Source organism: Rutidosis leptorrhynchoides, chromosome 3 (assembly GCF_046630445.1).
Source record: "Rutidosis leptorrhynchoides isolate AG116_Rl617_1_P2 chromosome 3, CSIRO_AGI_Rlap_v1, whole genome shotgun sequence".
Lineage (NCBI taxonomy): Eukaryota > Viridiplantae > Streptophyta > Magnoliopsida > Asterales > Asteraceae > Rutidosis > Rutidosis leptorrhynchoides.
In genome coordinates this window covers 19,518,073-19,533,349 of record NC_092335.1, presented here as the reverse complement: position 1 = coordinate 19,533,349, position 15,277 = coordinate 19,518,073, and the positions used below count along the sequence as shown (strand labels likewise).

Below are 15,277 nucleotides of genomic sequence, written 5' to 3'. Positions count from 1 at the left end.
ATATATATTATATATATTATATATATATATATATATTTAAATAAAACGTCGACAAACAAGAAAACAAAAAAAATTCTGAGCTGGTACTGTAGCCCATGCGATCGCATGGGAAATAGGCATAAAACCCATGCGATCGCATGGTGAATAGTATCTGGAAAAATACTATAAATTCGCATGTTTCTGCTCGATTCTACACACCCCTTCAATTTCTTTCTCACTCTCTGATCAATATCTATATATTTATATTCATAATTATATTTAAGTTAAGATTAATAATAATTGGATTATTGTAACCAATGTTTTACGGGTTTTAAAGTCGAAGTTCTATCCGTGTAACGCTACGCGATTAATAATATTTGTAAGTTATGTTCTCCTTTTTAAATTAATGTCTCGTAACTAAGTTATTATTATGCTTATTTGAGCCGAAGTAATCGTGATGTTTTGACCAAATATTGGATGGGGTTAATTAACTTTTGACCATAATTAAGGTTTGGGCAAAAGACCGACACTTGTGGGAATTGGACCATCAGGATATCGACTGTATATAATCCAAGGTCTTAATACTTTGTTAACAATTACACCAGTTATCACTGTATGTAATCCACCCATGTTTTAATAAGTCCATTGATTATTAATCCATCCCCGTGTCCGGTCAAATGAACAATTATTAGTATATATAAATATCCCGCCCATCGTATCCAATAGAGCGTATGTGGTTATTTATATATACGTCAAGTTGTAAATCTCTATATTAAATTAACGAACTATCATTCAGGTGTTTTAAAGTCGAAGTTCTGTCCGTGTAACGCTACGCGATTAATAATATTTGTAAGTTATGTTCTCCTTTTTAAATTAATGTCTCGTTGTTAAGTTATTATTATGCTTATTTGAGCCAAAGTAATCGTGATGTTGGACTAAATATTAAGACTGGGTTATTGAACTTTGGATCATAATTAGGGTTTGGACAAAAGACCGACACTTGTGGACGCATGACTATGGACTATTAATGGATTTTATATTTGTTTAACTGAATGATAGTTCGTTAATTTAATATAGAGATTTACAATTTGACGTATCTATAAATAACCACATACGCTCTATTGGATACGATCAGCGGGATATTTATAAATACTAAGAATTGTTCATTTAACCGGACACGGGGATGGATTAATAATCAATGAACTTATTAAAACAGGGGTGGATTACATACAGTGATAACTGGTGTAATTGTTAAAAAAGTATTAAGACCTTGGATTACATACAGTCGATATCCTGGTGTAATTATTAACAAAGTATTAAAACCTTGTTACAGTTTGAATCCCTAATTAGTTGGACTATTTGACTTCGGGTATAAGGGTAATTTGACGAGGATACTCGCACCTTTTAATTATGACCGATGGACTATTATGGACAAAAATCAGATAGACGTATCAAATACTCCAGGACAAAGGACAATTAATCCGGGTAACAATTAAATAAACAAACGGTCAAACATTATGATTACGGAAGTTTAAATAAGCATAATACTTTTATTTTATATATTCTCATACTTTTTAATTACATTTTATTTATTGTCATTTAATTATCGCAATTTTAATTATCGCAATTTTATTTTTCGCAATTTTATTTATTGTCATTTAAATTATCGCAATTTTATTTATCGTCATTTAAATACTGTCATTTATTTTACGCACTTTAAATATTGTCATTTATTTTTACGCTTTAAATTAAGTTATTTTTATTTATTTACATTTTGCATTAGATTTTGATTGTGAAATAAGACTTTAAATCGACAAACCGGTCATTAAACGGTAAAACCCCATCTTTTATAATAATAATAACACTACTATATTGTAATTATATATATTTTGTATAAATATAGTTGTTTAAAAATATAGTGTAAAATAAGCTAGATCCCTGTGGAACGAACCGGACTTACTAAAAGCTACACTACTCTACGATTAGGTACACTGCCTATAGTGTTGTGGCAAGGTTTAAGTGTATCCCATCTGTAAATTAATTAAAACTTGTATCATATTTTGTATTAAAATTAATAGTATATTTATATACCCCTGCACGCACATCAGTATGCTATAAGAATAATTGTCTGAATTCTTATTACTTAAAGAAATTTTTACATTTATGATTGCATCTCATATTCAAAATAGTTGATCAGGCTATTTGAATATGCAATACTACGCATAAAATTTCTTTAAACTCATTGCATTCCATGTTCGCTGTAATTCCTCGCCGGAGGGCGCTACAAGGGTATATGAACCATTAGGATGTGCTTTTATGATTTTGTATGGCCCTTCCCATCATGGCCCCAACTTTCCTTGCTTTGCTTGTCTGCTTGCTTCATTATCCCTCAATACCAAATCATCTTCCCTGAATTGTACATTCCTGACCCGTTTATTATAGTATTTTTCCATTCGTTGTTTAGCATCCGCTTGACGAATAGCAGCCATGATACGCCTATCTTCCAATAAATTCAAGTTTTCACGCAAAACAGATGAATTGTTTTCTACATCAAATTTTTTTATTTTTTTTATCGGCAAAATTGTTAATATATATATATATATATATACAAAGATCGTAAAGATCCGGTGGATCGTACAAATGACAATGATTGAAATTGAAAAAGCTCGCTCTTATCGTCCTACACACAGGACAAGTACAATGATTGAAAGATAACGAGCATATTGAAAATAAAATGACTACACAACGATAACCACCAAACCTAAATCTAAATATATCATAAAACCGAGCCCGTATTCAACCCCGTAAACACTACAACTCAACAGCCGCACACAAATATGAACGTCGGGCACTCCAGCAGCACCAAACCCGAGGCCTATTTTCCGAGGTCAACTAAATCAACACACGCCGGCAACTACTCCAAGTCCCCCTAAACGGACTCGGCTACAGGGAAAGTATGAACACACCAAAGTAGCGACAACCAAACAGTACCAATCGCGCAGTCAAACCAATAGAAGCCAAGCCATCTTCGCTGATTTTCGAAGGATTTACAAATCCGTGGACCCATAAACCGGTTCCCGCCGGCAACCGCAAAGGGTCACCAACAAAAACCAACTCATGAAAACCGGCACTTGCCGGCCACCGAGATCCACCTAAAGCCGCCAATGACTAGAAAATTACCATAAAAGCAACTTTCTGTCACCGACAACCTCAGTAGACAACGGCAGCATGCAATCGCCGGAGATAACCGGATTCCGCCGGAGTCCACCAGAGTCCGCCGGAAACCACCGGAATCCACCGGAGTCCACCGGATTTCAACAAAGTCACGCCAATCGATGCCCAAACCACCGCAACCAACCAAAGAACCCTAAACAAAACCGAAGCAAACCTGAGGAGAAAGCAGAATTCCGGCGCCGGAATTCGTCGCCTACTAACACCATCGGAAAAACATACGGCGTCAGAAGACCGGAAAGATCGACAACAGTCATGAACCCGAACCCACAAAACGACACAACGAAACCCTAACCCTTCGAACCAAACCCTAAAACCCTTCAAAACCCAGATCCCGAAACAGGATCGCCGCCTGGATAAACAGAAGAAGTAGCAGAGGGGCCGATGAGAGAAAGCTGTTGTCGAAATCGAAGGGACGGCGGCGACGACCTTATTAACACTAAATAGCATAAAAAGCCGGACCACCGGCGAGAAGCCGGACCACCGGCGAGACGCCGGTGGCCGGAAGCTACACCGCACCTGGCGCCTTCAAACCGGGAAGAAGGAGCAAGAAGATGAAGAAATCAGATGGCCGTAAAAGTACAAACGGAGGTGAAGTGGTGGTGGGTGAGAAAGTTAAACGAGAGAAAAAATTCAAGAGAGAGAAAAATACTATACTTGGCATGAGTGAGAGTATACATTTCTACATCAAATGCCAAAACTCTTTGTGTTGGAACACGGATCTCAGCTGGTATTACTGCCTCAGTGCCATATACCAAGCTGAACGGTGTTTCACCCGTGCTCCGTTTTGGCGTTGTACGGTGAGCCCACAAAACATATGGTACTTCATCTACCCATTTTGTCTGACTCAAACCCAACCTAGCCTTTATGCCAGCTACAATTTCCTTATTTGTCACTTCAACTTGGCCATTGGCTTGTGGGTGAGCAACAGAGGTAAATGTTTGTTTGATGTTTAATTCCTCACACCAACTTTTGAACGGATTATCTGCAAACTGTTTACCATTATCACTTACAATTTTATTTGGTAAACCGTATCTACACACAATATCATTCCATACAAGCTTCTTTATGTTTTCACCCGTTATTCGTGCTAACACCTTTGCTTCGACCCACTTACTGAAAAAATCAATTGCAACCACCAAGAACTTTGCATTTCCAACACTCCTTGGGAATGGCCCTACTATGTCAATTGCCCACTTACAAAATGGCCATGCAGATGATACTGAGATTAAATCATATTTTGGTAAACGCTGGACGGTTTCGTGCCGCTGACAGGCATCACATGTTTTGATTATATCTGTTGTATCTCTGTAAATTGTTTGCCAATAGTACCCTTGTCGCATTATCCGTCCCACAATAGTTCTATAACCAAAATGTTGTGCACACAAACCTTCATGCATCTTTTTCATCACTTCTATAGCTTGTTGTGATGCTAAAAACCTCAAATTTGGACCACTGAAAGATTTCCTATAGAGCCCACCATTCTCCAAGAAGTAAAGCGGAGCACTGACCTTTATCCGTCTTGCTTCTGTAACATAGTTGGTAGTATTCCGTCCTGCAAATACTTTATATAGGGAGTCATCCAACACGATCCGTCTTCTTCAACAGCTGCTACTATCACTTTTTCATCAATGGATTTATCTTTTAAAACCTCCACCAAAACTTTCTTATGCAAATGATCAAATGTTAATGTTGCTAATTTGCTCAATACATCCATCTGCTTTCTTGTTTTTATTTCTTGTGATTTACCCAACTTCCAAAGTTTCAAAATTTTTGGAAATCTTCTCAACCAACTGTAAATATCGTTTCATTGAGATATCTTTTGCTTCAAATGCCCCATTAACTTGTTGTGCTACAATCTGAGAATCCACATAGGCACGCAAATGTTTTATTCCCATCTCAGACGCTATGCGGAGACCGGAAAGCAATGCCTGATATTCTACTTCGTTATTAGATGCATAAAAACATAACTTAAGTGCATATGTATGTTCTTCGCCTTCTGCGCTGGTAAGCACCAATCCTGCACCAACTCCTTCCTCGCTTGATGCACCATCAGTATGCAACTCCCACATGCAATTACTGCTTTTGACATTTTGTGAATAATCTACTTTCTCGGTTGTTTCCAAAAGGAAATCTGCCAAAATTTGCCCTTTAACTGCATGTCGTGGTGAGAAATTTATTTCATATTCTCCTAACTCAACTGCCCATTTTGCTAAGCGTCCCGACGAATCTGGATGTTTCAAAATCTGTTTTATTGGTTGATCTTAAAAAACAAGAATTGGATGCGCTTGAAAATAACGTCTGAGTCGCCTAGCTGTGTGCGTTAAAGCATATACCAATTTTTCGATGGACGGATAATTGATTTCACTTTGCTGTAATATTTTACTGACAAAATATATTGGCATTTGCACCCCGTTCCGTTCTGCGATTAAAACTGAACTAATGGCTTCCGCCGACCCTGCCATATATAGAATTAATGTTTCTCCTGCTACTGGTGCAGTTAAGGTAGGTAATTCTTTTAAAAGTCGCTTAACATCCTGAAAAGCTGTTTCAGCCTCTTCCGTCCACATAAAATCTTGTTTGTTTAAACAACTTTTTAAGACCCTCATGAATGGTAATGATCGGTCTGCTGCTCAGGATAAAAACTTTGTTAAGGCTGCAAATCTTCCATTCAAACTTTGCACTTCTTTCTTTGTTTTTGGAGATACCATATCCTCAATTGCTTGAATCTTTTTTGGATTTGCCTTAATTCCTCTCTCTGTGACAATATGACCTAAAAACTTGCCCTCTTCCACGCCAAAAGTGCATTTCTTAGGATTTAACTTCTAATTAACACTTCGTAATGATTCGTAGGTTTCAAGAGTATCTCTAAGCATGCTTTCCTCCGTATGACTCTTGATAACAATATCATCAACATAGGCTTCCACATTCCTGCTTATTTGATCTTTAAACGCCTTATCAATGACGCGCTGATAAGTTGCTCCTGCATTCTTCAATCCAAAAGGCATTTTTATGTAGCAAAAAATTCCATCTGGTGTATGGAATGCTGTTTTATCCTGATCCCGTATTGCCATATGGATTTGGTGGTACCCCTTGAATGCATCCAGAAAAGATTTAAACTGATATCCGCTTACAGATTCCACCTTCCAATCTATTTCTGGCAAAGGGTAGTTATCTTTTGGGCATGCTTTATTTATGTCAGTGAAATCCACACACATCCTCCATGTGTTATCTGGTTTTCTAACCATCACTGGATTTGCTACCCACATCTGGTATTTGACTTCCCGCAATATCCCAGCGTCTACCAATTTTTTAACTTCCTCTCTAAGAAACTTTGTTCGTTCAGGAACCATGCCTTTTTTCTTTTGACATACTGGTGGGATATTGGGATTCATACCGAGCTTATGTTCAGCTATATGACGTGGTACTCCAGTCATATCAGAATCTTGCCACGCAAAAACATCAAAATTGGTTGCTAAAATTTTGTAGAGTTTTTCTTTTGTTTCTGTTGCTAATGTGTTTCCAATAATGACTTTCTGATCTGGGAATTCTGGATTTGGTGATACTGACCCATCATCATGAACAATTGGATTAACAGCAGTTCTATTTATTTGCACACATTCTATTGTTCTTTTCCGCTCAGCGTATAGCGTGGCAATACCAGCCGGTGTGGGAAATTTCATCATTCCGTGTACCGTTGATGTCACAGCTCCAAATGTCATCATAGCTGATCGACCTAAAATGACATTATATTGCGAATTTGCTTTGACAACCAAAAACTCGATATGAGCTGTTCTTTTAAATGGTGATTTTCCCAACACTACTTCTAAAACTATGCTTCCTTCTGACCATGACGGATCATTAGCAAAACTTGCTAAGGGAACAAACGTGACTTTCAGCTTCTCTTTTACCCTTTCTGGTAATTGTACAAAACAATGCTCATACATAATATCTGCTCCTGCTCCAGTATCAGTGTATATTCCTCCAACAATACAATTTGCTATGCGAGCTTCAATCACTACAGGAGCATCAGATGAATTGGTATTAAACATAGAAGGAAAAGCAATCAACTCTTGTTTTCAATCTTCTAACGTCTCTGCTTTTCTCCGTTGTCCGGCTTGCCACGAATGTACCATGTTTGCTTCAATAGGTACTAGCTGATCAGTATGAGTTGCCTTACCCTTGAGAGATGAGTGATTCTTTGAAACGGATGGCGCCATATGTTGGTACCATTTTTAGTATAGCGGGTGTAAGGTACCAGTACAGAACACTATCCGCCTAGCGTTGAGTGATAGTATGTTGATTGATGTTTGCCCTCGAAAAATAATCCCTGCAGACCCAGAACACGGATGAGGGATCCGTGGGGTGGCCTCAATCAATCTGTGGATCAATCTGTAATTGATCCGTGTAGCGTACTGCTGCTAAGCGGTTAATGTTTTAGAGTGAGAAAGAACTGTGTGTGAGACAAAGTGTACTTCTCTCTGACTGAAATTCAGATATGAAATGTGGTGACCCAAGGGGTCTATTTATATGCGCAGAATGTCTGAAATTCTCGGGATACACGTGTCAATCGTTGATTAATTCTGTTATGCGAAGTATCTGGAAGGTCGGTGGCGTGTGCTGACGTGGCTGTGTGCCGTTCACGCGCTTAGTAAAAGGGCTTAAGCTTAGAAGCTGCCTGCAGGGCTTACGCATGACGTTGAGCGGCCTGCTGTGCGCTGGGCGGCAATTGCTAAAAACTGCCAAGTATAATTATCTTTTATGCTTTTTGATCCATTCTTCTGCATAAAAGTGATGCTTTTATGCATGTATCCCCTAGGATACACCATTAGCCAACAATCACTTGAATCATCCGACTAAAACCCTTCAATTATATAGGTTAACTTATTACACCATCTAACCATCAATTTTGACTAAAGTAGTCAACACTCATAGAACCCTAGCTCAATTAGGTTAGAAATCATACCTCAAGTATATTATCGACGACCTTTCATCTTTAATGCGTTATCTGGTTAGTTGTCTAAATTTAGCTTTGCTTTTTCTCTTTTCTTATTCATCTCTTGAACACTTTTGCTACTTACGTGTTCTTGATTAAATGAGATGATGATGATGATGATGATGATGATGATTAGGGAGTTAATCCACTTTAGCTCCAGTCACATACGTTAGTAAAATTTGGCAATTTAAGTCCCTCTTCATTCACTCATCAGCCTTTCTCACCCCAAGCAATTTGTTTGGCATTTTTTTTATAATTTTAGTAATAAAGTAACAACCATGTGTATGAGTTTGTATTATGTATTATTTATTTTTTTTATTATTTTTTTTTTTTTTTTACATATCAGAGTTTCCGACCCACTTTGTGAGCCAAGTAACACTTGAGCAATTATCCACTTTGGGTGTTCGGACTATGGCATATATGGTTTTCGGTGATTGGCGCTCTACGTTTGTTTCGGTATCGAGCGTTAGTTTTCTTGGTTGCCCCACTCTTCCATTTCATAACATTTACCGGATCTCGTGTTCATGCTAAGAGAATATCGGATCCAATACCAAGACGACTTTGGTGGCCAGTCTCCAAAACGGTGTTCTTGGGTTCCCAGTGTACGATGTTGAGTGGCGGTCATGCTTACAAATGCACAAACTTTTTTGGTATACCTGAATTTTCAATCCGCTTTTGACTACCGTCTAATCTAAGGGCGACCATCCGCTTTACCAATAGCCCGTAGTCATCGCGGGTAAACTTGCATGGCCACAAGGGGATTTATTTGCACTATGAGGTATCTGAACCTGGACCTCTAGAGAGAGTTTCACCCTTTTAATAAAAAAAAAAAAAAACATTTTCTGATTGAACATAATTCAACAAAAACATAATAACCTCCTACAACAAACAACACAAAAACATCAAATATCAAATATCAAATTTATAAAATCGTAACAAACAATTAAGCAATGACATAAAATTCGAGGAATATTATTGGATTGTAATTGTACTTGTCGATGTATTACATGATGTCAATATATCGACTACGATAACTCAAAGCTTAAGTTAACCTAAACCCTAAAGCATGTTACATATTGGGCTTAACCTTAAACCTACGCCCCCTCAAGCTAATGACGGGAAACAACTTGTAGCTTGGATCCCAAAAACAAAAGTCGATGAGTAGGTAATGACTTTGTAAAGATATGTGCAGTCTGGTCATCAGTAGATATGAATCGCACACGTAAATCTCCTTGAGCAACCTTTTCACGAACAAAGTAAAAATCAACTTCTATGTGTTTTAATCGTGCATGGAAAACGTGATTGGCTGATAAGTAGGTTGCACCTAATTTGTCACACCATAAGATAGAACAAAGTGAAAATTCTCACGCTTAATATAAGACTTTCAACCATCATTTTACTTATCTTTGATTTTAGTGATTTAATTTTAATCTGCAGAGACAAAGGAAGAATGAACAGTTGCCTAGTTGCCTGTAAATTCTCCGTACCAGATTAGGCGGAATGGAAATGTTAAAGTTACTTCACTTCCATTTTAAGCTGTACAACTTTGTATCTATCCAAATGTAAGGTCCTTTAGAGATATTGCTATACTGCATTACTGCAATTGATTGATTGCACTAAAATAATGCATGTTGCATATTGTTTTGTTATCAAGCTACTCGCTTCTTTTGTATTTATTCTTGCTGTAAGTAATTGTTTCAACAAAATGTTTGGAAAGATGCACACAACATCAATTATATCATAGCAGACTTTATTCTGCTCAATCTGTGTCAATAATAACCATTTTGTTAACATCTCCAGAAGTATTTGACATAGATGAAAAGTTACCAAAGCAACTAGGAAGATTACCCACCAATTTATTGTTAGACAAGTCAAGGATATGAAGATTGTACAACCAACATATTTGGGGTGGTAGACTACCACTGAACATATTTGATCGTAAAACAAGTATAGAGATTTAATATTTAATGCTGAAGCTTGCATATTTAAGTATAAATATATTATTTTACAAGATGTCAAAAACAACAACACTCAACCTCATTGTGGGCAGGGTATCGGGGTAAGATGTGTACTATTTGTATTCGAGGGTAAACGATAGATAGAATGCTTCTAAAGAAACCTCTGAAATTAATTAGTTTGCCAACTCTGCTTGTAATATAATTTTGCTAAGAGCGCAACAGTAGTAGCTTCCAACCACGATGACGTTGAATGCATTTAAGTACTACTTAATTGGCTTTAGATGCCATTTAATGCATACAACAATGATAGTTACTCGTAAGGAGCGTTTTATGTGGATGAGACGGTGGATTGCGTTTTGGATTATGGGAGTGCCAAAAGTGAAGCTGGACCACAAGGAAAGGATCTGTGAGTGAATAAAATCAAACAGGAAGACGTTAACCAGAGAATACTTTTTTCCACATGAAGTGCCAAAGAGTGTTTAAAGTTGTTTTCAAAAATGGAATACAACAAGTCAACCAGTCTTCTAACGCCTGCTTGGGTTTAAACAATCTTGCTCAAAAGCATCTATCAATTTAAGCTATTTTTTTCTATATATAATTTATAATTTATGTCTAATCATTTTAAAGTAGGAATACTATCACTTCCAACGATTTAACCAATTCAACCAATTAATATTTATTTCAACACTATTTACACAATTCCAACTTGTTTGACGATAAAATCAGGAGATTATAGCCTCGGGCTAACTTATTCTACCATATAAACCATCAATTTCATCATCAAGTATAAACGATCAACTTTGACTGAAATAATCAACACTCCATAATTAATTAGGTTAGAAATCATACCTCAAGTTATTATCATTGGCGAATTTTCGATAGTTGATGTGTTCTCTGTTTGCTTTAGCATCAACCTTCACTATCAATTGTTCAAAATTTCATGAATTAGCCTTACTTTATTCCTTTTTTTCTTCTTCATCTTTTAAACACACTTGCTACATTCACGTGTTGTTGATGAAATGAGATATGAGATGATAACAGGCGTTTTAATCTATTTTAGCTTCTGCCACAAATGTTTGTGATATTTTTCAATTTCAGTCCCTCATCATTCTGTTATTACCCTTTCTCACACCAAAGTCAATTTCAGTAATAAACATACCAAGTGAAACAATTTGGATTATGAATCTGCCTCACAATAATCAACAAAAATGAATGGATAGTACACAACACTCCGATCAATGATATTTGTTCGAGAAAAAGGCCCTGTATAGTAGCATCTAATGGGACTGTCATTTACAAGTTTAAGAAGTATTAAAGGTTTATTGATTTTTTATGTAAAACATAATCTTTTATCATTTTATATAACCTAAGATTTATTTCCAGATGTATTTTTAAAAGTAAAAGTAAAAAATGCAACATTAGTCATCATACAAAGCAAGGTATTTTAGTTTTGAACACATGTTATTACGGCGGTTATCAAAATGTTAAAGTGTGTTCACGACATCTCTAAAGGGTGACATCAGCAAAATTCTAAAAATAAACATAGTTACTTAAAAAGTGAAAATCTAATTTCACAGATTTTTTAACGGTAACTAATTTAGCTTAGATGTTAAACCACCACCAAGGCACCGACATGGTTCTCTACTCTTTGCACCATCACCGCTATCGGCAATGCTCTCCGTTAAACCTTGAGCAACTACTTTTTGGGCATATGATGGGCCCCAAAGTTTGTAGTATTTCATGATCTTTCACACATTTTTTTTTTCTCTTATTCACAATTTGATTTGTAAAAGGAAGATTTATTAGTTATATTCACCTAACATACCAGTGGTTGAGTTTTGGCACCCTCTCTACACATTTTTATCTTCACAATTTGATGAGAAAGATTTATTTATTTTATTATTTTGAACAGCGGACGAGATCACTCAGAGGACTTAACCACTCACGCGTTCATCTCCCACAGTTGCATAACCCGCCCCCAACTATTGCTCAAGAGGAAACCCGACCTAGTTCTCTACTCTCTGCACCGTCACCTAAGTTGCCACACCATAGGATAGAACAAAGTGAATATTCTCACGTTTTATATAAGACTCTCAACCATCATTTTACTTATCTTTGATTTTAGTGATTTAATTTTAATCTGCCCGTAAATTACCAAATTAGACAGAATGGAAAGATTAAAGTTACTTTCACTTCCATTTTAAGTTGTTCAGCTTTGTATCTAAATGTAAGGTCTTTTAGAGACATTGCTATACTGCATTACTGCAATTGATTGAGGGTTAGAGAGACTACTCTTAAAGGTGTTAGACTAGATATAAGCCCGGCCCAATTGTGGGTGTATTTTTTTTTTTCATTCGCAAATCAATCTTGTGTTTTCTTTTTCCTATCTGTAATCTATATTCTCACTTCTCACTCCTTATTTGAAGCATATCTCTTTTCATTATTTTATCTTTCTTTTTCTTTTGTAACACACAACCTTTAGTCATAACATCACTGTCGTGTTTTTTTTTTTTTTTTTTATCTTTTCTATTTTTGTTTTTTCTTATCGTTCTTGAAAAAAAAATCAATCGGCGTGGGGATGAGCCGCCTAGCATGACTAGGTTACAAACCCCGAAAAAAAAAGAAGCATAGAAGGAAAAAAAATTCTCTTTTTGCAGTTTTGATGAAGATTGGTATTGTCGACAAAGTTACTTGCACAAGTCCTGCTCAATCATTAGGCAAACAAGCCACGACGTACAAAAAAAAAGTTGCGGAAAAGGAAACGCAGTCAAGCAATGCAACCAATCAGCGATTATCAATCAATTCGATGCAACAAATTAGAAAGAAATTTTTTTTTTTTTTTTTTTTTTTTTTTGCTTTGTGTTTCTTTCCAGTCCGAACTTTCTCGAGTTTGCCGTTCGGACTGCGGGGGAGTGTTAGACTAGATATAAGCCCGGCCCATTTGTGAGTGTAGGGTTTTGCTAGAGTTACTAGGGTTCTTGTACTCTATAAATAGTGTATGCTATTATGAATAATATTCACGGGGGTTTCATTTTTTAACAAAAGGGACCTCCGACAAATTTTACTAACCCTACTTGTTGTAATATTATCTTGTAAGAGCAAAAGACCCTGTTTAATGTACATAACGATTTATGAAGAAATAAAATGGAATTCTGATCCTTCTTGTTTCGCTGACCAAATAGAAAAATGGGGTACAATCTGATTTCTAATTCTATTAGATTACATCATAATCTGCCAAACGCGCTTAAGACTAGTAGTTTCCAACCACTATGCATTAAAATGCAATTGAATACATCATAATTGGCTTTAGATCCCAATTTAGTGGAAACAGATCTTAATTTTAAAGGACAGCGACAATTATTCTGAATTTTAAAATGCAATTATTCACAACCACTATGTATTAAGTGGAAAAGATAGTGGATATCGTTTTGGCTTATGGGTCTTACCGAAAGTGAAGCTGAACCACAAAGAAATTTTCTGTGTGTGAATAAAAAATAAAAATCAAATGGAAGGACTTTGACCGAAGAAGTACTTAATTTTCCATATGTAGTGACAAAAGTAAGCTCCCACTCACGACTAATATAACAAGTTACACCGAACTAAGACGTAAAAAGATTACAAAAAGTGTTTGGTATTGTGTTCGGAAATGGAAGACAGCAAGTCAAAAAGTCTTCTAACCCTTTTTGGGTTTAAAGAATCTTGCTCAAAACTCTTTCTCAATATTAAACCATTTTCTAGATTTTTCATCCAGTTATTTTTGAAGTAAAAGTTGAGAATAATTTTAAGTTTCTACACAAAGACTTAGTTACTGTTAAAATACAATACAATGCAAATTTAGAATAATATGAAATTAGTAAATGTATATGGGTAAAATATCTAGATATTAATATATATATGAAAAATATATAGATATTAAAATGTAAAAGAAAAATCTAGAAGATAAAATGTAAAAGAAAAATCTAGATATTTTTATGTGGTAAAAATATCTAGATATTTATCCATGAAAATATCTAGTATGTAGAACTTTTCATGGAGTAGTATAAATATAAGTGGTGATTTCATTTGTGAGTGATGTGTGAGTAAGGATTGAAGAAGTAAGAAAAGAGTGAGTGAGTGAAAGAAAACTTATAAGTATTGAAGAGAAAGATAGTGTTGTAAGTAAGTAATATTGTAATTGTATTTTGTATTAATAAAAAGTATTCTTTGTTAAGTTTTCCGATTAAGCCTTAGTTTGTGTAATGGCACGTCCAAATCCATATGGACGAATACAATAACATTTGGTCCCATTGCGAGGTACTGACCTCTACATGATACGTTTTGTAAACATTGCATTCTTTAGAAAAGGCACACCATAAATGAATATCTAAATTCAAGTTTTTGACATCTGATGATTTCTACATATAGACAATCACCGTAAATAATAGTTTACAATAATACATCCGTTGACAATGCAGTCAAAATAAGATACATGGTGATGATTTTGTGAATGCAAAGTTTTCTCGAATAAAGTGAAAGGACCCGTCCATATCCATCTGGACGAATACATTATCATTTGGTTTCTTTGCGAGGTACAGACCTCTATATGATATGTTTTACAAACATTGCATTCGTTTTTAAAAGACAATCTTTCTTTACAACAATAATTGATAAGTATGCATACCAATTCATAATATATCCAAACTATAAATGACTTAATCTGTCATTTACTTAATAATAATCTTTTGTTTGCAAAGTAATTGTTATAATAATACTAGAATAATATTAATAATAGTAAAAATGATAATTATTATAATACTTAATATTACTAATAAAGATATTAATGGTTATGATTTCATTAGTGATAAAAATAATGATGTTAATACTAATAGTACTTATAACAATAATAATAATGATAATAACAGTTTTTAAATGAAAGGTTTAGTAATAATACTAATATTAATTATAATTAGATTAATAATAATACTAATGTTTATAAGTGATACTAATACCAATATTAATTAAAATAATAATAACTTTTATTATTTTCATAATAATAATAATAATATTAATCCTAATCATAATAATGATAATATAAATTTATGGATATTAGTAGTCATAATAATATTAATAATAT

At 35.2% G+C, this 15,277-nt stretch overlaps 1 protein-coding gene and 1 long non-coding RNA gene across 2 annotated transcripts; both read right to left on the bottom strand.

Annotated features, from left to right (window-relative positions):
* Positions 1-4,955: 4,955 nt before the first annotated feature.
* LOC139899731 (uncharacterized) lies at positions 4,956-5,819 on the bottom strand. Its single transcript, XM_071882573.1, has 2 exons — positions 5,547-5,819; positions 4,956-5,456 (listed from the first exon to the last, which is right to left on the bottom strand). The coding sequence occupies exons 1-2, from the start codon at positions 5,817-5,819 to the stop codon at positions 4,956-4,958; spliced, it is 774 nt and encodes a 257-aa protein (XP_071738674.1).
* A 4,369-nt stretch (positions 5,820-10,188) lies between these two features.
* LOC139895798 (uncharacterized) lies at positions 10,189-11,173 on the bottom strand. The gene is made up of 2 exons (XR_011776021.1): positions 11,014-11,173; positions 10,189-10,568 (listed from the first exon to the last, which is right to left on the bottom strand). It is a non-coding gene; the product is annotated as an uncharacterized lncRNA (long non-coding RNA).
* Positions 11,174-15,277: the final 4,104 nt, after the last annotated feature.